General features: G+C 44.3%; 1 protein-coding gene across 1 annotated transcript in view; it reads right to left on the bottom strand.

Annotated features, from left to right (window-relative positions):
- The window catches only part of SUGT1 (SGT1 assembly cochaperone of MIS12 kinetochore complex), a 51800-nt gene extending 27140 nt beyond the window's left edge, over positions 1 to 24660 (bottom strand). Inside the window, exons 1-10 of the mRNA XM_025185289.2 lie at positions 24543 to 24660; positions 24416 to 24461; positions 20402 to 20492; positions 17624 to 17693; positions 15459 to 15529; positions 11453 to 11506; positions 8669 to 8688; positions 6240 to 6274; positions 3660 to 3756; positions 2556 to 2663 (exon numbers count right to left, since the gene is read on the bottom strand). Coding sequence (XP_025041074.2) covers positions 2556 to 2663; positions 3660 to 3756; positions 6240 to 6274; positions 8669 to 8688; positions 11453 to 11506; positions 15459 to 15529; positions 17624 to 17693; positions 20402 to 20492; positions 24416 to 24461; positions 24543 to 24574 — 624 coding nt within the window. The 5' untranslated portion in view covers positions 24575 to 24660. The remainder of the gene's footprint in view (positions 1 to 2555; positions 2664 to 3659; positions 3757 to 6239; positions 6275 to 8668; positions 8689 to 11452; positions 11507 to 15458; positions 15530 to 17623; positions 17694 to 20401; positions 20493 to 24415; positions 24462 to 24542) is intronic.
- Between the last annotated feature and the right edge of the window lie 805 nt (positions 24661 to 25465).

Below are 25465 nucleotides of genomic sequence, written 5' to 3' on the forward strand. Positions count from 1 at the left end.
AGTTTTTTTTTTTTTTAAAGCAACTACATTTGAGACAACTTCAAAGAATGGTCCTGCAGCACCTCAGAGTAACAAAACATGTAGAGTGTATCATGAGCTTTCATGGGCACAACCCACTTCTTCAGATGAATGGAGCAAGGAGTCCAGAGGTACAAGTAAATGGCAGGTACTGCAGGACCATTTGTTGTTTAATTTTTTTCAGTTACAGATTAACACAGCTACCCCTCTGATACATTTGAGACTGTTACCCTACTGTGTTTGACACTACTCATAAGTTCATTCTAGTTAAATTCATCACTTGGTCAAAACTGAAATAATTCCGTAAGTTATCACAAAATCCAAATTAACTTAGCATTTCTTCACAATTCAAGAGAGCAAACTTGAACTATTACAGGTTGGACCTCCCTGGTCTGGCACCCTGGGACCTGAGCTCCCCGCCCTGCTGCCGGCGAGGGTTGGCTGAAAACAATTTTCAAAAGTGAGTACTGAGTTTTATCAATATAAATCCGTTTCCTGAAACTCCCCAGGCTTGGGCTCCCCACTCAGAATCCCTGCTCGATGGCTCAGAACACGTTTATCGAGAGGGAACGAAGAGTATAACTGTTGGTTGGTAGCCGTTGCTGCTGCCCAGTGGGTGTGATGGGTTGGGAGCCTGGTCCTGACAGCAACAGGACTGCAGGGCACAGAGGCTGTACCCAGCGAGTGAGTATTTGCCGCACAACTGTTTCCCCTGTCTTCAGCATGGCCCCATCGCACTGAGCTGTTTGCTTTTCCCTGACAACCACAAGTATCAGACCCTTTCCTTCTCCCACAGTGCTAGGCAGCTCATCTCTTCTTCCCAATGAGAATATTAGGCCTCTCTTCCTCCCCCCTCCTTCACCAACAGTACCTCGCTTTTCCCCTCCACCCTCTTCCTATCCCACCAACAGTGTTTGAGTCAGGAGGGGATACCATATACTTCCATTGCCCAACAGCCTCTCCGGCTCACTTCAACTCCAGCTTGTCTATGGAGCTAAGATGGTTACATCCTGGGGAGGGTGGCAGTGGCCCTCCTAGTGCTGGCAAATCTGTGACAGTTTTGTGGGAGTGGTGCCAGTATACTCTTTTTAAACAGAAAAAATAAACTGCAGCACTAAACTTTATTACTTTCAATACAGTGAGCCCTCGCTACTTCGCGGTTCGACCATCGCGGATTCATGACTTCGCGGACTTTTTTCAAAGCCTCGGGGGAAGCCGGCGGGGGGGCATCCCAGGCGCGCCTGGGCTGCTCCCCCGCCGGAGCCCCTCCGCGGCTTTCAAAGCCTCGGGGGAAGCCGGCGGGGGGGCATCCCAGGCGCGCCTGGGCTGCTCCCCCGCCGGAGCCCCTCCACGGCTTTCAAAGCCTACTTCGCGTATTTTCAGCTATCGCGGTCGGGTTTGGAACCTATCTACCGCGATAAACGAGGGTTCACTGTACTTCTCATTTGTTGTTTTTTTCCTGTCTTCCCATGCACCTTCATTAATGCCAATACCCAGAAAAATGGGAAAAATTTTCTACGGTTCTTCGTTCATTTTCAATGTTTTTAACAAACATTGATAACCTCTGAGGAAATGAAGGAAGGACCTTAGTTATACAAGAGACCCTCATGATTTGTGGAATCACCATTTGCAATATCACACATTTGCAGGCCTCTCCCATCTCTCCATTGCACCCCAACCCCTGCTCAGGAATGAGGACACAGCTTCGGGGGGGGAGGGAATGATGGGGGGGCCTGTTGTCAGGAACCAGCAGTGGTTGGGAGCCTCGCCCTTGAGGCTCTCAGCCCCCGGGGTGAGTTCAGAAGCTGTGGCGGCCAGGAGCAGCCGCCCCTAATATTCGCAGATTTCACCATTTGCAGTGGTGCCAGGAACACATCCACTGTGCATAGCAAGGGTTTACTGAATCCAAACTACATTATTGCACAGACTACCTTGTCTCTCATATTGAAATGTATCAACGATGCTGAAAAATCATGCTACCTTCAAGTGCTTAAAAATGTTTCAAATATATCATGAATTCGTAAAACGTATCCAACAATTAACTGTGCTGCAGTGTTTTTTTTCAAAGCAGTCATCTGAAGAACAGCTATATTAAGAATGCCTAAAATACAGCAACATTTAAGTCGAAAGTCAAGTCTGGCAACTTGTTTGTTATATTTACATACAACTTCCCTTGAATGACAAGCAACCTTTAACTCCTATAAGTTTAGGAAAGGTTTTATAAGTTTACACTCTCAATCTCCACATCATAAAGAGATGAACGCCACCGAGTCTTTTTTTTTTAGTGTCAGGTAAAAACATCATGCTTTATAAATGAAATCATTTGCACTTCAGTAAAAGCTCTCCGATTCTGCTAGCTTCTGATATTTACATGTCTTGTTTAGAAAGTCTCTGTTGGCTGAAGGGCACCTTGAAAAAACAATTCTGTATGAAAAAAGCTCATCATTATGACTGTCATAGGAAAACAAGTCAAAAGAGCAGAAATGTCTTCAACACTAAAAATATTCAAAGAAATAATTTACACTTTAAAAGCTTACCTTTGTTGAAAGCACTTTAAATGTACTTTGCTCTGGTACAATGGAATGCAGAAGAACAAGCTTTAAGTTGCAGTCTTCTCCGGATGCAAGTCTCACCAATGCATTCAGCTGTTAACAGATAAACACATTTCTGTGGTGACCAGGTACACTAGCTGCAATTTTCCATCCTAGCATTATTTTTAATTCTCCACTGACAACTTTAAGTGATTAAATTAATGTCCCTTCACTTTGAATGTTCTAATGAAACATCAAGCACAAGACAGGAATTTCAAACTGCACTACTTTTTACTACATAATTCAACAGTGATTTCAAAGAAAATAAATGAGAGGTTATTGTTCCTAGCCACCAGCTAACTATTCAAAAAGCCTGTTCTCATCAGCTTGATCCACGTATTTTAGCAAAGTATTGCAATGACAATAAGATATCAAAACATTAAAAACAGAACATGGAAAGATTATGCAGCTTTCTTCTTCCAACCTACTTCAAACATTTACTTATGAAGCAAGATATGTGCATGTAATCCTGACTATTTAAAGTAGATGCTAACTGAACATGCATGGTTTTATTTACTAAGAATTAACATTTCAGCAACATAAACCCATGTCTGCTGTCAGAATCAGAGAAACCAATATGGTGCTAGTTATACACTAAGCAAAAACACAATGATGCTAGACTGCAATGTTTCGTGATATTAGGTGACCAGTTTAAATCGTAAGAATAGATATAAGCAATACTCGACAAACCGCTGAATCTACTCGCCTGCGGCGAGTAGATTTCAGCCGGTCGTGCTGCGAGCCCCATTCACTGGCGCTTCGCGCATGTGCAGTGCCAGTCTTGAGCATGCGCAGTGCAGGGCTGGCGAGTGGCTCTTGCTGGGGTTGGTCTAGCCCTGGATACAAGGATACCAAAAGCCTTAGAAGTAGAACACCAATACACACTTTACACCATGTTCTCCTTTAAGTTTCTTACAGAAAATTGTACTTTATTCTGCTTTTTTCATGGCAATTGAATGGACTGAACATCTGTCTCAGCATATAAATATCCCAACAATAGAGATGTAGATCAACTAAAGTTATTTTTCAATGAACTAATAATGTAATCACCTCTTTCTCTGAAAATTGTACATGGACGCAATCCTTCTGAGCATTCTTGATCATGAGAGTCACGATTACTTGAGATTCTGTTTGGTACCAGTCATACCTTTAAAAAAAAAAAAAAATATATATATATATATATATATATATAAAAACCTTCAAGTTTTCCTACACATGATTCAAAAATATGTGAACCATAGTACAAGAAAACTCAAGTATTGTAAAGCACAGTAAGATCACAGGGTTTTGTGTTAATTGTTTTGAGTTGTGTAAATTCCAACAGCTGAGTTTAAGCAAGCAAAGTTATGAGTTGATTTTCCCTTCTTCCCCAATGGTTAGTTCAAGGCACTTAAGAAAACAAGAATTGCTAGTGGAACAGAAAAAAATTACAACTGCTCTACCAAGAAGCAAAAATCTACAACTAATTTACATAATTAAGTCTTCACAAATTTTTCACTTCTATTATATTTTTCATTCAAGCACCTAAAAGCACTTTATGAAGATGATATACTAATGCACATATGGGCAAATCTTTAGATCCTAACCTTGATCCAGAATTAGTAACAGAACGAGAAGATCCAGAGTACATTCCCTGCTCTAGATGCTAGATCAGAATGGGCAATAATTTTTGCTAGGGGAGCCACTCCAAGAATTTGGGAAGCGGTTAAGGACCCTGCATGATATTAATGGAAGAAGTGCAGGGTAGGGACAGAGGATGGGTGCAGAAGAGATCTTTGGGTAAGGGACCCAAGCAGGAGCAAGTGCGGAGTCTGGGAGGTAGTTTGGGTGAAGGAGGTGGTTGTGACCTGGGGCACTGGATGGGGCTTTGGGCTGTGACCTAGGACAGGAAGGGGTGCAGGGTTTGGAATGTGACCTAGGGCAAGGGGAGATTGGGGAACAGGAAGGAGTGCAGGAGTTTGGGTTGTGATCTAAGGCAGAAGGAGATTGTGATCTGGGGCAAGAGATCAGGGTGCTGGATCTGGGAGGGGATATGGGTGCAGGAGGGGGGTAGAGGGTTTGAGTATGTGGAGTAGGGGGCCAGGAGTGGAGGGCAGAGGGTTGAGGAAGGGAGGGGCTGGAGTACCAGAGGCAGGCTCTAGCCAGGAGACTTACCTGGGCAACTCCCAGCCAGCAGCCCAACATCTTTCTCAGACAGCCTACATGCTTGCCCCACCTCTGCACATGCTGCAGGGCCATTTGCAGCTTCATTGATACCTATTATTCAAACAGGCAGCTCCCAATGAAATGGGACAATGGGATTGTGCTGGGAGTGGGTGCCGTGCCTGAATCCTCCCCCTCACTCAGTTTTGAAAGAGAAACAGCCCAGCAGCCGCTTTTCTGAGAGGTGTGTGGGAGGAGCGAGGCAAGCAAGGAGACTGCCTGTGGCTCTCTGCTGCATCACGCCCGCGGGCCGTATTTTGCCCAGGCCTGTGCTAGCTAACAATTCTTCCCTTGAAGGGTTATTTGAAGCTGATTTTTCAAGCAGATTAAGAAGCACTTAGCTTCCAACAAAAGACGTGATGCCATCTTCTGCATCCACTGAAGTATTTAGAGGAACAGCAGTCTTAAGAGCATAGTAGGTACAGCTTGAGTAGCGGAAAGTAAAAAAAAAGGGATAGAGGACTGGGGAATAGAGATAGGGGCTGCACAACACTAACTCCAGAGGAATACAAATTATGGCAAAATTTGGGGCTTAGACAAAAACTGCTTCCCTTGAAGACTATAGTTTTTTAGACTTCTAGTACTCAAGTGTTGCCCCCCTCTCGCCCCGCCCCTATTACACTTCAATATTAAGACTCTTCAGAATGGAGGCCATTTTTGAGACAGCAAACCAGAGATCTGGCTTAAACTTTAAATTGCAAAGACAATGACCCAAGACCAATTTTATTTCAAGCAACATATAGCAGTCAATTACCACAGTGGTAGCTAAGCTTACTAGTTTCCTCTGTATACTTAACATTGGGAACTAGTATCTGTCAGATCACTTTCCCCATCAACGTATACTGTATGAAGCAAGTATAGGAATCTCTCTGTTCTGATGTCTAATCTATACTTAGGAAGATACAACTGATTGGAAGCATGTTTTGCTAAACATTATTTGGAATACCTAATTCCAAGTCCCTAAATATGTTGTCAACTGAGCATCTTCAGAGGAGAGTTCTTGGCCCAACAAGAGCCTAAGTACTGAAAGGATGGACTGGGCGTTTCAAGGGGACATGCTAACTAAAATAATTTCATCTAGGCTACTGAAAATTGAAATGTTCATGCGCTTAGACTGCAAGGACAGATAAATAAATCATATCTAAATAAAATTAGTAAGACATCTTTTATACCATCAGGTTAAACAGTTTGAAGTTTGATACATTAGGCCTACTTACCCCCCGCCCTTCAGAGAATGTGTTATTTACATAAATCCAACCAATTAATACAATCAACAAACATCTCTGATTCACTGTACAGAATTTAGTTTTAACTTGTTCATTATAGAACAGATGAAGATTACAATCTGGAATAACTGCTTGCTACAAATACATATGCGATATAAAATGATTATTAAACTATGTAAACTGTAATAAAGCTAAGACTTACTTGATTTTTGATGGCTCAGTTGTCTGTTGTGTAGTCTGTTCGTGGCAGATTACATTTGAAAGATATTAAAAAGTTAAATTGGTATAGTTCACTATCATGCTGTACTTCTCAAACAAACATTCACAATGTAATACATAAAAACTATACATTTTACCCCTGGGGGGAATTCTGCACAAACATTTGAAAGCTCAGCACACAATATTTTAAATTCTGCAAATTTAAACACACCAGTTTCAATTAGTTTGGTAATTGATTTCAAAATACCTCATCAACTACATCTGTAACAATACAGACAACAAAAAAGATTCTGACAAATTGATTCCTTGCTTCTTATACTCACACAGAATGCTGAGTAATAATTCATTTAAACTACAGTACAGAACCATATTTCCCAAACCCCTCAGAAGCAATGCAAAGGTTTGAGAGAGTCCAAGGTAACGGAAGAGAGGGAAGTAATTACAGAGTATGAACTTAAAGGGGTTGGGTATGGGTGAGAAAAGGATGCAAAAGATCTGTGGGTTTTTTTGGTTTGTGGTTTTTTTTTGGGGGGGGGGGGGAAGAAATATAGAAATGTTTAGAGAGCATCCCCAGGCAGACCTTGACTGCTCCCTAGCCTCTCAGTCATGCACATCTGCCATTTCACCCTGACACCCACTCCTTCCATCCCCATGTGGTCCTGTACCTTCCACACCCTTATCTCCATGTGTCTGCGCCTGAGTTGGGGGCAAATCTCCTTCACCCCTTTGCCTGTATGATCCTAAATCTCTTCTTCCATTCAGTCCCTGATCTAGTCTCTTCTCCTCTCCCACAGCTCCAATCTCTGTCCCCCCTGATTTGGCTCAACAGGTGCCATGAAGAAGGCACACTTTCTCTTTCCTAGCCTACTATTTTGTTCTAGGACCACAGCTCCCTCTGGTGGGAAAAAGGCAGATCTGAAGCAACTTTTCAGCAGAAGCTATTTTCTGGGGGAAAAAAAACAAAAAAAAAAACAAGCACGATATAGGACATATGCACATGCACAGTTGTGCAGATTTCCCCCAGAAATAATTACTAAGTAAGTCTCTCTTGATGCAATGTATTAAGTTAAATATTCTGAAAACAACTCCCCTGATTAGTCCCATAACTTTATGTAGGACCAGCACAAAAGAGCTCAAAAGTCTTTGGATTAGAGAAGAACAAACAAGTGGACTATTCTGAAGTCAAAGCGCTTTATAAACAGTAATTCTGAATTCAGTCACCTCCTCAGTCAGGAAATTACACCCATTTTGCAGCTATCAAGAGATTATGTTTAAATGGCTTCACTAAAAATCAAAGGATATCTACAGTAGATTTGGGACTGTAATGCAGAGTTCTTGACTTACAAGGACAATGAATTTGTGAGCAGAAGCTTGGGTGTTACACACTATTCTTGTCAGATTTTGCAAATAGTATCTAGTTTCAAAATGCATACATTGGGAATAGTTTGAGAGCAACCGTCTCAAAGATCAACATAAATTTCCAATGCCATCTCAACTTTTGCATTATTTCTAGACACAAGTTCAAGGCTGTGTGTACACTGGCGTGATCTTGCGCCAAAGCGGCCGCTCTTGCGCAAAAACTTGCTGCCTGTCTACACTGGCTGCATGTTCTTGTACAAGTAAACTGACGTTCTAACGTATGAAATCAGGGCTTCTTGCACCAGAACTCTGACGCTCCCGCTCAGGAATAAGCCCTTTTGCGCAACTGTTCTTGCGCAAGAGGCCAGTGTAGACAGGCAACATGAATTTCTTGTGCAAGAAAGCCCTATGGTTAAAATGGCCATCAGAGATTCCTTGCGCAAGAGTGCGCCTACACTGGCATAGATGCTCTTGAGCAAAAGCACATGCCAGTGTAGACGCTCTCTTCTGGAAGAGTTTTTGCAGAAGAACTCTTCCACAAAAGAGTTTTTGCATGAGAACACGCCAGTGTAGACGTAGCCCAAGGGTTTTGCCATGGCACAGAATAGAAAGAGGCAACTGAAAAGTGGATTAAAGCACCAGCAGAATAAAAAGTAACATCATGCATGGAGACAATTCTACAAAGTTAAGCCACTTAATAAATTACTATTAATAGGAATAAGAATGCTTAAATTGAATTGATTAATTCTTAAAAATTGATTGCACAAAAGAAAATAACTAAATTTGATTAAAACTTATGCATATTATAACTGCTAGAACTGTGTGCTTGTTTAATTCTTTGTAAGTCTCCAAGGCAGAAACTTCATTAGCCTGACATCAACAAGGAACGGAACTTTTGGATAAAGTTAACCTCCCAAAAATGCTATACAGTAGGAAGATTACTTTAAATTAAGAGCCTGTTAATAAGAAGCAACTAGGAAAAGTCTCAAAGCATGCTCCTTTTTAGTGCCACAGTTAAGAGCAAGCAGTAAGTATGTTAAGAAAAAGCCTTACCATTTCAGTCTGTGATCCTGCTGCAAGGACAAAAACAAGTTATATTTTTCAGACAAGAGCAACATGTTTAATTTACAAAATTGCATCTGTAAATTTTCTTCAAGGATTCAGAAATTCTATATTTGAATCATAGCACCATTTGTAACTAGTAATTTAATTTCAATTGTTAAGTCATGCAAAAGAATAACTGCAACACAAAAGTATATTCGAATTAAAAGACTGATTGCACCTTCTGATTCATTGTTTCTAACAAGTGAAACTTCTGTTATGACATGAAGGCTTTGGTAAATCAGCATCGAAGGCTTTGGTTTAAGATCTTCTATAGCAGGATTTCCCAACCTATGGGTAGCCATCATATTTCAAAAGGGTTGCCAGGAGTCTCCCCAGGTGGCTCTTAAGGAGCCATTCACACATTGTTTTGAATTGCCCTGGGTCACCAAGTCTTCCTGAATTGTCAAAATGGGTCCCCATCTGAAAAAGGTTGGGAATTGCTGTTCTTCAGTAATGTGCCTTGTTAACTATACAAGACATTTAAAACTTGAGTATGTAAGAAAATTCTGATATGGACTCTAGTTTCAGAGAAGAGGGAGATGACATTCAACTAAGGAAGAGTTAAGGTTATTTGGACAACCATAACTGCGAAAAACCACACAGATTTTTTTCCACAGCAACCTTAAAAATGGCCAGAAATTCTAATTTAGAGATATTTAAGGTTGGTTCCCCTTACAATAACAGGAAGGCAAAGCAAAACACACTGCTTTTTACTGCTCTATAATGCATGATGCTTCTAAGACTGATTTAAAAAATTCTGCTTTGTTAACATTAAAAATATCAAGTTTTGAAATATTATTTGCTAGAAAATCCTCTACAGCAGTGTTTCCCAATTTTATTTGGGCACAGATCCCTTTTCAGCTTGAAAGAATTTCAAGGAACCCTTAGGGTTGCCAGGGTAAAATTTATCAAGGGGGGGAAAAAAAAAAAAAACAACAACAACAACCTCACACTCGCCAAGTCCCACTGCAATTTGTGGAGTCAAAAAACCAAACCACACCCTCATGACAAGCCCCGCCGCAAAAAGGCTCTGTCTCTTTAAGAAGGGGAGCGCCTGGGGTTCTGTGGAGCATCAATTCGGAAACATTGCTCTATGGAATGGGCAAAATGACATGATAAAATCACTAAAACACGAACAGCTGAGAGGAAGGCATTTAGTCTAAGTAAAACAGGGACAAGAACAAGCTCAACACTTGGGAGCATAGCTATGTGGCAGTTATGACATCCTCTCCCATTTGAGAATGGAAACTATTCCAACCACAGTCCTTCAAAGCATTCCTCCAGCAAAATCAGGACAGCCAAGACTTGATATTCATGTTATTTCTTCAGCATAATAGAAAAGTCACTGAAAAATCTTGAGGCTATCTTTATATGATATAAAAGATAAGTATCAAAACAAGTGACGTTCCTCTGCTGTTTGTTGTTAAATTAACTGCAACTCATACTGCTGTCACTGATCTTTCTTTCCCAGCAAACACTGCAAAGAGAGTAAGTCTGCAAATAAAATCACAGTGGAAGATAAAGTAGCCTTATGAGCTACTCCTTTATATAACCACAGCCTATGTATATTCAAAGCCCAGGAATAACTTAAGAGTAGGTTGTGCCACAGTGTGGAAGAAGCTGTTCTAAACTGCATGCTCTCTGCCTAACTGGCCAATCCGCCAGAAGAACTAGTTCAAGTTCACCAGTGCTTCGGTCAGTGTTCTCTCACTGAACACTCCATTACCAACTCCAGATCTCAACAACTAGTAGGAGCATAGTTATTTTCACTATCATGGTATCAAAGCTAGGGATGTAATAGTGCAGTCGATTAACCGATAAGCAAAAACTTATAGGTTAATGTTATAGACTACACGCATTTCCCTCCCCCTACCATTGCCAGTAAATTTTTTTAGCAGCTCGGCCAGCAGTCCAGTTCAGTTCTGGCTCATGCCCGGTCTGGGATCTACCTCTGTTGCTGCTCTGCATTTAAAGTGTACTTGGAGCCAGGGAGGCAGGCAGCCCAGCTGAGTTCCAGCTTGCACTGGGTCCAGGAGCTCAGACCCCCGCATAGACAGTGGCTACTGCCTCTTTATCAGAGGCAGCAGCATTGGGTGACAGGCAGCTGGTCCACAAGCTCAAATGGGGGCTGCTGGACTCAGCACAAGCTGCCAGTTCTAGCTCTCTCTGATTGCTGAACCTCTGCACTGTAAATGTGGTAAGAGCCCAGTGACTCTTACTACATTTAAAATGCACAGCTGCAGCACAGGTGGCTTCCAGAGCCAGCACATGACGGGACTGCTCAGTCCCAGCTTGAGCCGGCTCCTGGAGCTACACCACTGCGGCTATGCACAGCGGTCCTACAGACTAATCATATAGTCGATACAAATTGTATCAACTCAACAATTAGCCTGATAACCGCATTTTAACATCCTTATTCCCAACACAGGGAAATTACAGATACGAAAAATTATGAAATATCTGGATTTTTGGTCTCGAAGTCTGAACCTGAAATAGGTACTTTTCCCACTTGCATGACTAATTATGGCATACATTTTTCCTTTAAAAAAAAATCTAAAGAAATATTTATGAAGTTTAAGCAAAAAAACCTTGGGACACTGATCCTCACAAAAACCACTAGGGCACCTAGTAGTTCACTGTAATCAAAAGGCAAGTGCTAGAATGATTTCAGAAAAAATTTAAAAGCATAGCACACATCAAAAACAAGTAAAAATTAAGTGAGGCTGTTCTTACTGTTTAGTGTTTCTTCACATCTTTGAATCCAAATAGTAAAAGTAGTATCCACATCTAAAAGAGATTGAATATGAAACATTTCAGTTTCTCAATTCTGCTGCTCTAAAAACAGGTATTACTTGTCATGATGAAGCATAAAAAGCAGTTAAAACTATTTTCATTCTTAAATACAGAAGACTAGACATTGTCACGACTCCTTTGAGCCAATTACCTACACTATGTTTGGTATTAGTATTTAATTACATAACTCACTCCCCAGATCCATTGGATTAGAAGTTAAAATGCTTAAAATTGATTGGTAGTTCAGATAGCAAGTCACATTAAGTTTGAACTGACCCAAATCTAACTTCAGCTTTCAAGTTTCTTCACCACCTCCATTTAACTGTTCCTAAAGATAACAAGACATCTCTACTCTATTAGAACGACCCCCTCAAATTTTCAACCACATGCATTAGACTGTAAAAGCCAGTCTGTTCCCCCCCTCCCCCCCCCTCACAATTCTGGGTTGCTCTCTAAAAGCTAACAGATGACTCCCAACCTAATATATTCCTCTAGGTTTTTAAAGTTGTATTAGAAAATTAACAGGGAAGAGAAATCAAAACTCTAGCTGTCTATTAAATAATAGAATAGGGAGATAATTTTCTAGAAGCCCAAAATTACAGGATGAGGTCTCTGATGTTTGACAAATAGAGTGGAGTTGTGGATTACTGGGCCTGATCTTCACTTAATTGTGTTACCAGCATAGCTAGATCACTTATGGTTGTGATCTTGTTTTTTCCCCCACTCCTAAGTTATGTAGTTATATGAACATAAGTCCTAGCATAGTCATAGCCTCTCATATAGGTTGTACCTCCCTAAACTGAGACTGTGTTGCTGAACCACACACAGAGCCCAGGGATAGGGAGGTCTGGCAGCAAGGGCAGGTGTGGGGCAAGAGGAGTGGCAACTCTGACCAGGAGCCCCGGGGTGGAGGAGGGTACAGAATTTCCGGGGTTGTTGGGTGGTTTCTCTGTGGCAGAGAAACCTCCTCCCCAGAAGCATAGCAAACATCCCCTGCCGGCCAGAGTGGCAGCTTCTCTGCAGCAGGGTAGACTCCTTCCTGGGAGCAGAGCTGGCAGGCCCTGCCAGCTTTGCTCCTGGGGAGGCTTCACTGAGGACTCTGCAGTATAAAGCTTATTTAAGCTTCGTACTCCAGAGCCCACAGCATGTAACCAATGAGATTTTCAACAGTTACACAGTTAATCAATGTTTAACTTCCCTAATACTAATTAAACTAGCCAATTAGCCTGTCATCAGACAGGATTTTCAGGTCTCTCCTCCACGTCGGTCGCGCTCTCTCTCGCGCTCTCTCTCTCTCAGCTCTCCTCCGCCTCCTGCCTCTCTCGCCATCTCTTTCTTTCTCTTCTCCCGCTCCTGCCTCTCTCTCCCCACCCCCCTTCCCCTTCCGCTGTGGCGATTGGCTGAGTGCTGCCTGCTCAGCCAGGCTGCCGTGAGGGAGGAGGGCGGGGCAGTGACGTACATGGCCAGGAGGCGGGGCCGGGTACATCACTGCCCCACCCATCCTTTCCCTCCCGCCGTGGGAGAGCCCAAATGACCCCTTGTGCTGCTGGCTCTCCCGCAGCGGCCTGGCTGAGGGGCGCAGCACTCAGTTAAGTGCCACAACGGGAGGGAAAGGGGGAGCAGTGATGTACACAGCCCCGCCCCCCTTCTCCTCCCTCTGTGGCGGCTCGGCCGAGCGCTGCACCGCTTAGCTGGGCTGCGGCCGGGGACCAAGCAGCAGCAAGCTCCCTGGGAGCACGGACCCCAAACAGCCGCTTGCCGCTGCTTACTCCCCTGCTGCCGCCCACCTGAGCGGTGCAGTTCTTGGCCGAGCCGCCACGGAGGAAGGGGAAGGGAGGCGGGGCACTGACGTACATGGCCAGGGGGCATGGCTGTGTACGTCAGCGTTACAGACTCACAGACACTGGGATACTATATATATGATGGGCTTTGAATCTCATCTAATATGACAGTTCTTAAATCCCTGTGTGTGTTTTATTCTCTCATGGAATTTGTGGGTTTTAAATTCTCAATGTTCCTCCCTTTGCCTCAGAAAAATATGGGGTTTAAAAAAATGGGGACGGGGACGGGGGGGGGGGGGGGGCGCACGCGCACTGGGGAGAATTTGCAACTACCTTGGAGAAATCATTTTATTCTGAACTGCCTTGCATTTTATCAAGACTACACTGACCAAACCCTTCCATAGTGTGGAAAAAGGCCAATTTCTCAAAAGCTACATACTTCACTAATTTAAGAGTTCAGGAATCCAAAGATTAATGTATTAGTAATGCCACATGACAGAAAACTAGGCCATTACCCCCTACCAAAAGGTTAGTTAAGAGTTGAAAAACAAATGACATTAAACACTCTTCTATGGCTTTCAGTATAATCTAAGATAAGAAAGTCACAAGCTTTTTTTATGAGCTCAGATATATACCTGGAGTGCGTAAACACCAAGAAACTGTCCAGAGAAAGTTATGTTCTACTTAGTTTACGCTTCATATTGCGTAATAACAATTAAGGATGTAAAAGAGTAATCGAATAGTTGATTACCCGATAAGCCTAGGTTTACCAGGTAGTTCAGTCTCAGAGGCAGCAAGGGACGGGAGTGGGGGGGGGGGGGCAGGGAGGGGCAGGAGCCAGTGCTGGGGAAATCCAGGTTAAAAGCCAGCTTCCCACAGCATTGTCTCCACAGTGCTGGGGGAAGGGACAGCAGGCGAGTTAGAGGTTCAGTGCAAGACCCTGAGCGCAAGCGGTGACTGAAGCAGTCCCCTCTTGCTTCAGGTACCTGAATACTGTGCCTTTGCCTTTTAAATGTAGTAAGAGCCATAAGGCTCTTACTACATTTAAAAGGCAAGGGCATAGTGGGGTTAGCTCCTGGGGCCAACACGAGCTGGGACTGCTTAGTCCCAACTCATGCCACCCCTGGGAGCTAACACTGCTGCAGTTCAAATGCAGTAGGAGCCAAGCTTCTGCATACACAGATTGTGCTAGATTTAAACTGCAGAGCCACAGAAGAGGTAGAGAATGTCCCCTCCTTGTTAATTAATCACGTAGTCAATGGATAGTCCATCAACTAGCTGATTAGTCGCAATTTAACATCCCTAATAATTCTTTCTGTGTGCAGGCTTTTCTATTATGCTCATCACCACAGTACCTGAGCACCTCAAACTCCTTAATTTATCTACAATGTACACTGTAAATCAATTCTGAAGCACGGAAATATCCCCTTTTAATATACAGGGAACTGAGACACAGGGGCTTACATTTTCAGAAGTGGCTACTGATACTTCATGGTCAATTTTAGATACCTTAAAACAGTTTAATTTTTAGGTGAGTGGGTCTCTGTGCTTTGTGAAATTTAGGCCTGTTGACACGTTTAGGCATCGCAACTTTTGGATGCCCAGCTAAATCACTAGTCACTTCTGAAAAATCTTGTTCTTTAATTTAACCTGAAGCTTTTAAATATTTACTGATTAGTAGAGCTGCAACTCTGTCACAGATTCTGTGACTTTCTGGGACCTCCGTGACTCCTGCAACCACCAAGAGTTTTGGTGTGGGAGGGGACTCATGGCAGGGTGTCAGGACAGAAGGGCATAATTGCTCCAGGCAGCACTTACCTCAGGGGGACCCCCCAAAAGCAATTACATGTTACTCAGCTCCGAGGCAGAGGTGTGGTAGCTTCCATTGGTTGTAGAATATAGGGACATGTCACTGCTTCCAGTGAGCTGCACGGAGCCAGGTAGGGAGCCTTTCAATGCGGGCAAACAACCCCCATCCCCACCCATGCTACCTCCTAATCTAAAGCACCCAAGATAGATTCAGGGGTCTATAGTACAAGTCATCAACAAGTCACTGGCTGCGAATTTTTGTTTACCGCCCAGTGACCTGTCCATGGCTTACTAAAAACTTGATTAAAATATAGCTTTACTGATTAGTGTGCAAAAAGTGTAGTTTCAATACTTACTGTCCAATTTCTGTCCTTCTTTGAAGGACTCAAGAGCAGAAGTATAGTTTTTGATATGGTATTCACCTATCCTGACATTCAAAAAAAAAACCAAAGAACAGAAGTTACATTTCCAAATTCACACTTCCGCTGAGCAGAAGATATTTTACATTACACTGTATCTGGGTGGGAAAGTGTGATCTATTAAATTTGCTTTGAATAAAAGCTATAAATATGCCATGAATGTAATTGAGATGCTTAGAACAGGGTAATACTGAAAATGTTGACACATTGGGGAATTTGGCACACTGTGTACTAATACAAGAGCTTTATTACAAACACTTCAGTGAGTCACCAAAATTAAGAGTAAAAGTGGTGTCAACTATAACATGCCATTGTCCAACAGTTATCTTATGAAGATCTAAATAATTACAGCTAAGAAAACTTTCTGCACCCACTCCTCCCTGAAACTGAGCCTTGTCAACTAACTTAGTTAGCCTGTGTTCCATAAAAGGGCAAGAGACTTATTATATGATGCTAACTGTAGCTAGAATACGCACAACAATATATTTTTAAAAATTAGCAGATGTACCCAATGTTGCTCGAGTCTTTAACTGAAGGTGGGTTTTGTTTTTTGAAAAATAAATGAAAAATACATATGCTTTATTTAAATTATTGTATTTTTAAAAAAAAGAAAACAAAGGCTGGAATGAGGGATCAGGAGTAAGAAGAGGCAGGGTGTGGGTGGCTTAGGGCAGAGGGTTGGGAGGTGTGAGGGGCTCAAGGCAGAGGATGGGGATCTCAGGGCAGAGGAAGTAAGTGTGGTTGCAGAAGTCAAGGAAGATGGAGGTGCAGGACTCAGGGCAGGGGGCTGAATACAAGGAGGTGTGGGGGGGGGGGGACACTTACCAGGGTCGCCTAGGGCAGTGAGGGTGACACTGCTTTGCAGCAGCTCCTCGGGGGGGGGGGGGGGGGGAGAGAGCGTGGGAGTGAGCTGAGGTTAAAGTCCTTGGAAGGCAGACCACCCCGGTGTGTGTGTGTGTGGGGGGGGGGGGGGGGGGAATCTGAGTCTGTGCGTTGTCAGGTGAGGGCTGGGTTCAGTAGGCTGGGCCTGGCCTCAGGCTGCTACCCCCTACCTGGCCCGCAGCTCACTGGGGAGAACTGCTCCTGCCCACCCTGGCCTGCAGCCTGCATGCAGGGCAGCTCCCAGACTGCTGCCATAACCCCAGCCTGCAGCTGTTTTAGGGGGGACCTGGCTTAGGGCAGTGCTACCCCACCCATCCTGCAGCCCATGGGGGGGGGGGGGGGGAAGCACTCTGTGAGCTTGCCATGGCCTCCAGCTGCCTCTCCCAACCCCACAGCTGATCTGGGGGGCAGTGCTTCAGGGGCTACCTTCAGCAGCCCTCCATCCTGCAGCCTGTTTGGGGGGCTGCTCCATGAGGTGGCCAGGCTAGCCTTCAGGAGTCCCCTCTGCCCCAGCCTGCAGGCTGTCTGGGGGGCTGCCCTCTTCTCCAATGGGTCCTCACCCAACGTCCAGCAGGCTGTCTATGGAGGCCAGGCTCTAGGGGCTGTTCCCTCCAGCAGCCTCCCTCTACAGCTTGCGGTCTGTCTAGAGAGGGGCAAGACTTCAGGGGCTATCCCTCCTTCAGTGTGCTCCCAGCCTGCAGGCTCTGGCGATGGTGGAAGCAGCTCTTGAGACTGCCTCTAATCCAGCACCCCCCACCCACAGGGGTAGGCTCCAACTTGGGGCAGAGAGGCTCCTTACCGCTGTGCTGGCAGGCAAGATGGAAGAGCTCCACCCCGATGGCCACTCTTAGTGCTATAGCTGCTGCCAGTGGCCACTCTCTGTACTGCATCACTCCTCTCTGTGCCCCTCCTTTATGCCATCCCTCTGCTCTCTGCCCCCTCCCTCTCCATATTATGAAAAATAGTCTTCCATTCCCAGCACTTCCTGTTTTTTGGACACAACCAAACCCTCACTTTGGTTTAAATTAAGGTAAGAAAAAGCTGAACATGCCACATTTAATGGTCCTAACTCTTACTGTTTAGGAGGAGTTCTTGAATAAATGGACTCAGACACAGACAGATGGACTCACAGACAGATGCAGTCTAAAATATTATATCATATGATAAATATATATATGATAAATGGAAAGTAGAAACTTGCTACTTGTGGCTTTACATACCCTTTTCTGAGAAAAGCTGTGGCATTATCAGGATTGAGTTCTAGGGACTTCTTTGCATCTGCAACAGCATCTGTAGAAAGTCAGTTTTGCATGTTAGCCTCTGAAAAATTGCATTATTCCAGTTACATATCTTAAACCAAAAATCTAAAAGGCAGACACACAATTCAGTCCCAACTTAAATATTCACTCATAATCTCACATGTTCAGAAATACAGCACAAAACCTGCAAATAAGCAGTCACTTCTTAAAAAATGTAGAGTATGTTACCCTGGCTCTAAAAACAGTAAGAATAATTTAATTTGCCCTAATGCTGTATTTGACTTGAAGAAGAATATAGAATTAGAAAATTCAGAATGTCAGATGTAACAAAAAGTAATTCACTTACTAAAGGCATTGCTTAAGTGAAAAATAGCCTGAGGTTAATGCTATAGTTAGATGTCCAAGTTCCTTTTTTACATCTTAAATGAAGCATGTCAAGTATTAGTTTTCTTAATTTACGCAAAAAGTCATGAGCATCAAGTACAGCGATTAGCTAATGATATTGTCACCACTCTCATGTGCACCACTACATGATGCAGAATTGAGAAATTAATGTTGGGTATGCAGATTCCCCTTTTTCCCCTCCACTGAAATGGACTGCAAAAATGTTTGCTGCCACCAGAGGTCACCAGACAGCAGAGCACAGCACCAAATAGACGACAAGGCCAGGGAAAAGGGAAGAAAACTGGAGGATTCCCAGCAATGGCAGTTCCCAGCACACCCTGAAGGACAGAGATGGCATGCAGGAAACTATGTAAGTCCAGGACCCAGCACCTGGCTATTTCTCCCTCTAGATCCCTGGGCTCTGAGGGGTAGTGTCTATGAATGTCTGGCCCAGAGAGTTGAGCATGAGCTGGCCTGGGGCAGGGCTGAATATCTGGGTTTGAGGAGAAAAGGGTAGAGAACCAGGTTGCTATAAAGATTTATTTAGCTCTCTGTTCCCGGAGGAAAAAAATTTCTGTATTGCTATAGATGCACTTGCTGACAAGTATTTTGACAAACTAACAAGATAATTCAAGCTGGCATAACCATATACAGGCAGTCCCCGGGTTACGTACAAGATAGGGACTGTAGGTTTGTTCTTAAGTTGAATCTGTATGTAAGTCAGAACTGGCATTAGCTGCTGCTGAAACTGATCAGTTTCAACAGCGGCTGAATCTGGACACCAGTTCCACTTACATACAGATTCAACTTAAGAACCCCAGGCATCCCCAAGTCAGCTGCTGCTGAAACTGATCAGCAGCTGATTCCAGGAAGCCCAGAGCAGAGCAACTCTGCCTCGGGCTTCCTGTAGTCAGCCGCTGGTCAGTTTCAGCAGCGGCTAACTTGGGGACGCCTGGGGCAGAGCAGCTCGGGTGCTGCTGGGTTGGTCCAGTAGCGCGGCTGCTCCTCGGCGCTACTGGACCAACCCAGCAGCACCCCAGCTGCTCTGCCCCAGGCATCCTGATTCAGCCACTGCTGAAACTGATCAGCAGCGGCTGAATCAAGACGCCTCGGGCAGAGCAGCTGGGGTGCTGCCGGGTTGGTTCAGTAGCGCCAAGGAGCAGTGCTGTGGGACCAACCGGCAGTGCCCCACCTGCTCTACCACAGGCCCCCAGCTTTGCTCCACGTCTCCCTGGTCTGCTGGGGGGGCACTAGCTGCGTCCCCCCCCAGCAGACCAGGGAGATGCTGAGCAAAGCGGCGGAGGACCCGGGGCCGGACCCGCAGCCGCTTCCAGATCAACTGGAAGCACCGCGGGTCCGGCCGGGTCCTCAGCGGCTTTGCTCAGCGTCTCCCTGGTCTGCTGGCTCCCCCAGCAGACCAGGGAGACGGGGAGCAGCTTTTCTCGCCCCGGACGCGGCGGGACCAGGTGTCCCGCTGCTCCAGTCCTCCGGGGCAAGAAATCCCTGTTCGTAACTGCGGATCCGACATAAGTCGGATCCGCGTAACTCGGGGACTGCCTGTAGTGTTATTTTGACAAATAAAATGTGTAGAATTTTAAAATATTGTAAGATTTTTAATTTTTTGGCTCAAATTTTAACATTTATAGGGCAGAATTACCCCAGGAGTATAATAGTTTATAATGTGCATTCCAAAGCCAATTATATTCCAAATTTAAGACTGACTTTGTTTGTGTTTAAGAACTAAATCAGATACGGAAAGAACAATTTAGAACCTTGGTGTCCAACACACTAGCCACATGTGACTATTTAGCCAACTAGCCACACTCAACCGGCCACGTACAAGCCACCGTATTGGCTACTGCTTCCTAACTGGTTGGACCCCACAGATTTAGAAGGTGTTTCTCAAATAGAACATATTGAAAGTTATATTTCTGCTTCTACACATTACAATTTCAATAGATAAAAAAATAAAATTCTAAATTCACATTCCTGTTTCATATATGAAAAGGTGCACTATTTCTACTGCATGACAGAATTCAAAGTCTCTACCGTGAAGCCATATTTTGATGGAACATTTTAAATAAAATATGGAGAAATCTTAAGGCCTAAAGCCTAAAGTAACTGAGCAATAACTTGAAATAATGTTATTGTATTCATGTACTTAATACGTTAAATAGAAAGTTAGGACTGCATCAGTCATCAGAAGAGCTATGTTAGTGGCAAATGTGGGTTGCTTTGATTAAAAATTACAAATGTTTAAGACCATTACTATACTTTAATTTTAAGATATATCTCTGTAAGGAATGTTATAGTATGGTATTAAAGGAATAAACAGTATTGTTTAAGATATGTTACCCCAGTAATTCTGTAGAAGAATATGAGCATAAGCTCTTTGACAGTAATATACTGCATCATCTGGCTTCTGTTCCAAGGCCACTGTCAGCTTCTGCAAATCCAAATACAAAAATTTAAAATGACAGTTTCTGTAAATCCCTGCAACAACAGAACCCATTGAGTAGCCCACAGTGAAATTGTTCCTAGGGCAGGGAAAAAAAAATCCAACACCACTAATTAGCACAATTTTGCTTTAAGTGCTAAATATTACTAAATATTCTGAGCTCACTGGAATGCCTGGTTATTCCCCAGTTTTGATCCTCAAACACTTTGCCTTAGTGTTAACAAAGTCAAAAATATGGTTGACTCATACTTATATGGTTTATTCAAATGACTTTAATGAAAAAGAGCAAACACATTTTGAACAAATAAGTTATAGTACACATTTTCGTGTGTATGCAGCATAGACCATTTTATAACTCTCACAAATGAGCAGCAATACCTGTTCACCATACTAAATACTCAGCCTTCAACCCTCAGCTATGGAATTCTTTCCCCTGGGACATTCACCTGGCACCAAAGTTGGCAATGTTTCGGTGCCAGGCCAACACCACCCTTTTTACCTGTGCTTTTATTGGTGTTGGGTGTGGGGCCCCCCTCCTCTTAAGGTGTTTTAGCAGGTTTTATGTTCACCCCACTTTTGCATCTTGTATTTTACTTAATATAACATTTATTGTGTTTTTAAAAATTGTGTAAGCCACCTTGAATATTTTAAATAGAGAGGAGGGGTAAAAATATTTTAAATAAATACATTTTGAAAGAGATGTCTCAGATATAACCTTACAAGGTAGAGCTTTGGCTGAATATTTTAAGTCTTGTACTGCTCTCTGAAGGGATAGTTAATCTCCATAATTCTGAATTACTTTGCTAGATCCTAATCTGGCACCTCAGCTACTTAGCACAAAATATGCAGAACAATTTTATTTGGGCATAAAGAAGACAATCCCTGTGTAAAAGAGCTTACAATTTAAGGTTTGGCTATCCCATGTAATTGAGGAACAAGAGAGTGAAGGAGGACAACAAAGTATTAGAAATTTCAGGCCACAAGAGGACCCAATTGCGCGTGTTTTTCCTTTAATTATAAAAGCAGAAATCTCATCAATAGCAAGTGGATCAAGAGTCCTTTGGCAGAATTTAAACCAGCCAGTACCATGCATAAAATACGCTAGCTCTTTGCTGGTTATTTTGTCACTTCTGCTATGGACTCCCAGTATTTAAAAAAAAAAATTTGTTCTTGTTTTTTTAACTACCTATAGTACCTCAACATGGAACAGTATTCAGAGGACATGAACACAGAGTAGAACATGTGGCAATGAACTCTTATATTTCAACAAAGAGAGCCAGGAGAAAGGAGGACAGACCAAACACATTACAGAAATAAATAAGAATTTGACCTGGTTACATGAATGCCATCCTGAGACTAAAGTAGCAGCCTTGAAAGCATTTATAACTGTAAGAGGTATTCTCCCACCCTTCCCGGATAAAATGCCTAGGAATGAATACACACACTGAAAAACCTCCAGCATCTACAAGATGTAACAGTCTGATTGCTTAGCTATATGTTTCTGTAGCTATATATTTCTGAACCAATCACCCTGGTCCTTCGTGCCCCATACTCAAAAGACAGTCAATAGAAACTACAATTCAGTGTGCCTGTACTGACACTCAAAGCCCTCTAGCAACTTGCGAAATTGCCTCTTTCTACATCTACTTGACTTCCCATTTAAGGATGTTAAATTCAGATTAATCAACTAATAGAATAATCAACGTAACTTGCAACGATTATTCGATAACGGTGCTTCTACCTTTGAAACGTAGAATTGAGATGTCAAAAGCAAAAGTGCTTTGGAGAACCTGGAGCGAGCTGAGGACTCAAACAGTCCCCACTGGCCACTGATCCCCGCTCCCAGCCACACTTTGCTTTTGAAACCTTTCAAAAGTGGAAGTGCTGCCAGTTCCCCACTGCACTCCTGTCCCTTCTCCCTACAGATACAGCGCTGAGGTGAACCAGCTTTTAAGAAAATTCCTTCCAGCAATGGATCCTGCTTCCCCCCCCCCCCCCCCCCCTGCCTCTCTCTGATAGAGGGAGCAAGCGGGAGGGGACAGGGGACAACTGCTTACATCCCTACTTCCCATAGCAGGTACAGTCGACTCTTAAGAGTGTGTCTACACTGCAGGGCTTAATTGAAATAAGGTACGCAAATTGAGATGTCAATTGCATATTTTATGTCGAAATAGCTTATTCCAAAATAGGGAGCACCTACACAGCACTTATTCTGAAATAGAGCACTATTCTGCCGACTTCCCTTACTCCTTGTACAATGAGGGTTACAGGAGATAGAGTAAGAAGGCTTCCAGCTTGACAGTACTTTGACACTATTTCAAAATAACTGCCTGTTGTGAAGATGTGGGCTAAGTTATTTTGGAATAGCACTAGTTATTTCAAAATAATGTTGCAGTGTAGATGTACCCTAATTCTGAAAGTGTAGATCAGAAGTAGGAGACTTACAAGCACTGCAGATCTTCCACACAAAGAAAAAAAGTCATGGACTACAGAAAATCTACAAGAGTGACAAGATTTTCAAAACTAAATTCAAAATATACTCCTTTGACATGGCTCTCTCCTCAATATGTTCCTCACAAGTGACAAAATTATCTGCATAAATATAACAAAATTAACTAATTATACCATTTCTCTAAGAGGCTCAGGACAGAGACAGTTATTTGCTTTCAAATGCTTTTGAGTAGTTATTCAGTTAATATAGACTCCTTTGCTATACAAGTATCTAAATTAAAAGAGGCAGCCTTGTGACAACCAAGGAAATACATGATTAGCATCTGGAGTAAAAATATTCATCTTACTGTGTAGACACATGAACAACATTACTAGTTACAAATTTGGACCTAGATCTTTGCACATCTTACATTTATATAGTAATGTGAGTAATCCCACTCCAAAGGAACTGTGTAATTTATGCACATGTTAAAGTGTAAGCAGACATGGAGCTTTGGATAATAGATGCCAGATGCTCCTTTCACTCTAATATATGCTTATAACTAAAATATATACAGAAGATGTATAAAACTTTTATTGCCAGTGGTAACTAGGCATAACTGTTTCGAAACAGTGCGCTTCCAAAACCTGAAATCTATTCCTTTACTGCCTAATACGCATCTATCCTCTCGTCAGAAAATCATTTCTTCCAAAATAACCTAATGCAAATATCTCCTTTCAAATAAGTGGTGATGGTGTAGACTAAAAGTAACTAAAAACTATTATAGTCATGCATAAAACGTATAAAACTCCATCGCTCTGTCACGCTGCATCCTTTGCTGCCAACCACACCTCATCTGTACGCCATTTAAACTGCAGTCTACTGAGACTTGGGATCTGGTTTTATCATTGCTTATAATACACTTAGCACACATAGTTGGCACCTTATAAAAATGCTAGTGCTGAAAATAGCTTTTGGGGCACTCTCCCATAACAAACAACCCTCTGAAGAAACACTGTGGTCTAGCAATAGAGGGAAAACGAGGTCACGAAATTTAGATTCTTATTCCAGCCCCAACACTAACTCGGCGAGGCTGCTGGAGAGTCGTTTGGGCACTGCCTGCCTCAGTTTCCCAAACTCTATGACATGTCTACGTTGCAGGCACTCTGGGGCTGGGTGCGTTAGCTCCCAAAGTGGGCGGAGGGTTTCTCACGGGAGCTGTAACAGAGACGCGAACTTGAATCTGCACCGGCATTAGTGTCATTTAAGCAGAAAAAGTCCAGGGAACGGAACTACTGAACTGCGCCCAGCGCGCCGCACCTCGGAGCCACATGGCCGAGCGCCCGGCCGGGGCTGCGGCTCGGGTCCAACCTGCGCTTCCACCCGCTGAGACACGGGCAGACCCAGAGGGGCCGAACACGCTGCCCCGCCCCGCGAGTCCCTCTCACTCACCCGCCCGCCCTCCCGCCTGGCCTCTCACCTGCGCCGCCGCCCCCGGGTCCTGCTCGATGTCTTCGTCCGGGAACCTGGCGAGGGAACAACACAGCAGCGCGGTTAGAGGCGGCTGCGGCCAAGGCCGCGAAACGTGGCGGGGGAGAAAGACTCACCGCGGACGGGCCGGGTCCAAGGCCGCCGCCATCCTGCCGCCGCCGCCGCCGCCGCCTCCACCAGCGGCCTTCGCGATCTGAGCAACAACAAACCCGCCCAAGGGGGAACCAGCGGCGCGCGTTCACGCAGGGGCTGATGGGACTCAAGGTTGGGGTGACGTCACGCCCGTTCCTCCAGTAACTGCCGCGGAGGGGGGGGCACGTGACGAAGCCGACGCGCTCGGCACCCGCCCGCCGCCTTACGTTGGTAGCCAGCACGCGGGGGAGAACGCCCTGTTGGTAAAACACCTCCCCCGCGCGGGAGGCGGCACATCCCGCTCCTGCCCCTCCCCGCCGTGGCTGGCATGGCAACGGAACGGGCCTCCGCGGGGCCTACCCAGGCCTTTCCCGCCGCTCTCGAAAAGCGGGCCAGGACCAATGTTCCTTCTCGTCTTTTCCATCCGTGGGCGCCCTGCGATTGGTTCCATGCGCCACCCGTGGAAACTCAACAGCCTGTTCCCTCTCTCCCTGAGCGGCCTCTGGTCACACACCCCTCACTGGGGAGGGGCACCAGGGCTGACCTAGACCTGCTGGGACCAAGCCCCTTGCTGGGGAGGATGAAGCCTGCCGGTGCAGAGGGGCTTAGACTTTGGCTTTTTCTCTGCCACCCAGGGCAGCAGAGCTTGGCCCAGACTCAGGCTTCAGTTGCCCCCTCTTGGTGTCGGGTAATAAGAGTTGTCCGATGAGCGCTGTGGGGTCATGAAGTTTGAGACGCCGTGGCTTAGCCCAATAGGAGGACTGCCCCCGGCCCGGGCTGGGTTCCTCCACTGAAGCAGGGCCGCCTGAGCTTTCTCTTCCTGAGTCAGCGGGTGCACAGCCCTTGCTTGCTCTTGCCTGATAGTTTAGCAAGCAGCAGCTGTAGAAGTATTTGCTAACTAACCTGC

Source organism: Pelodiscus sinensis, chromosome 1 (assembly GCF_049634645.1).
Source record: "Pelodiscus sinensis isolate JC-2024 chromosome 1, ASM4963464v1, whole genome shotgun sequence".
Classification (NCBI taxonomy): domain Eukaryota; kingdom Metazoa; phylum Chordata; order Testudines; family Trionychidae; genus Pelodiscus; species Pelodiscus sinensis.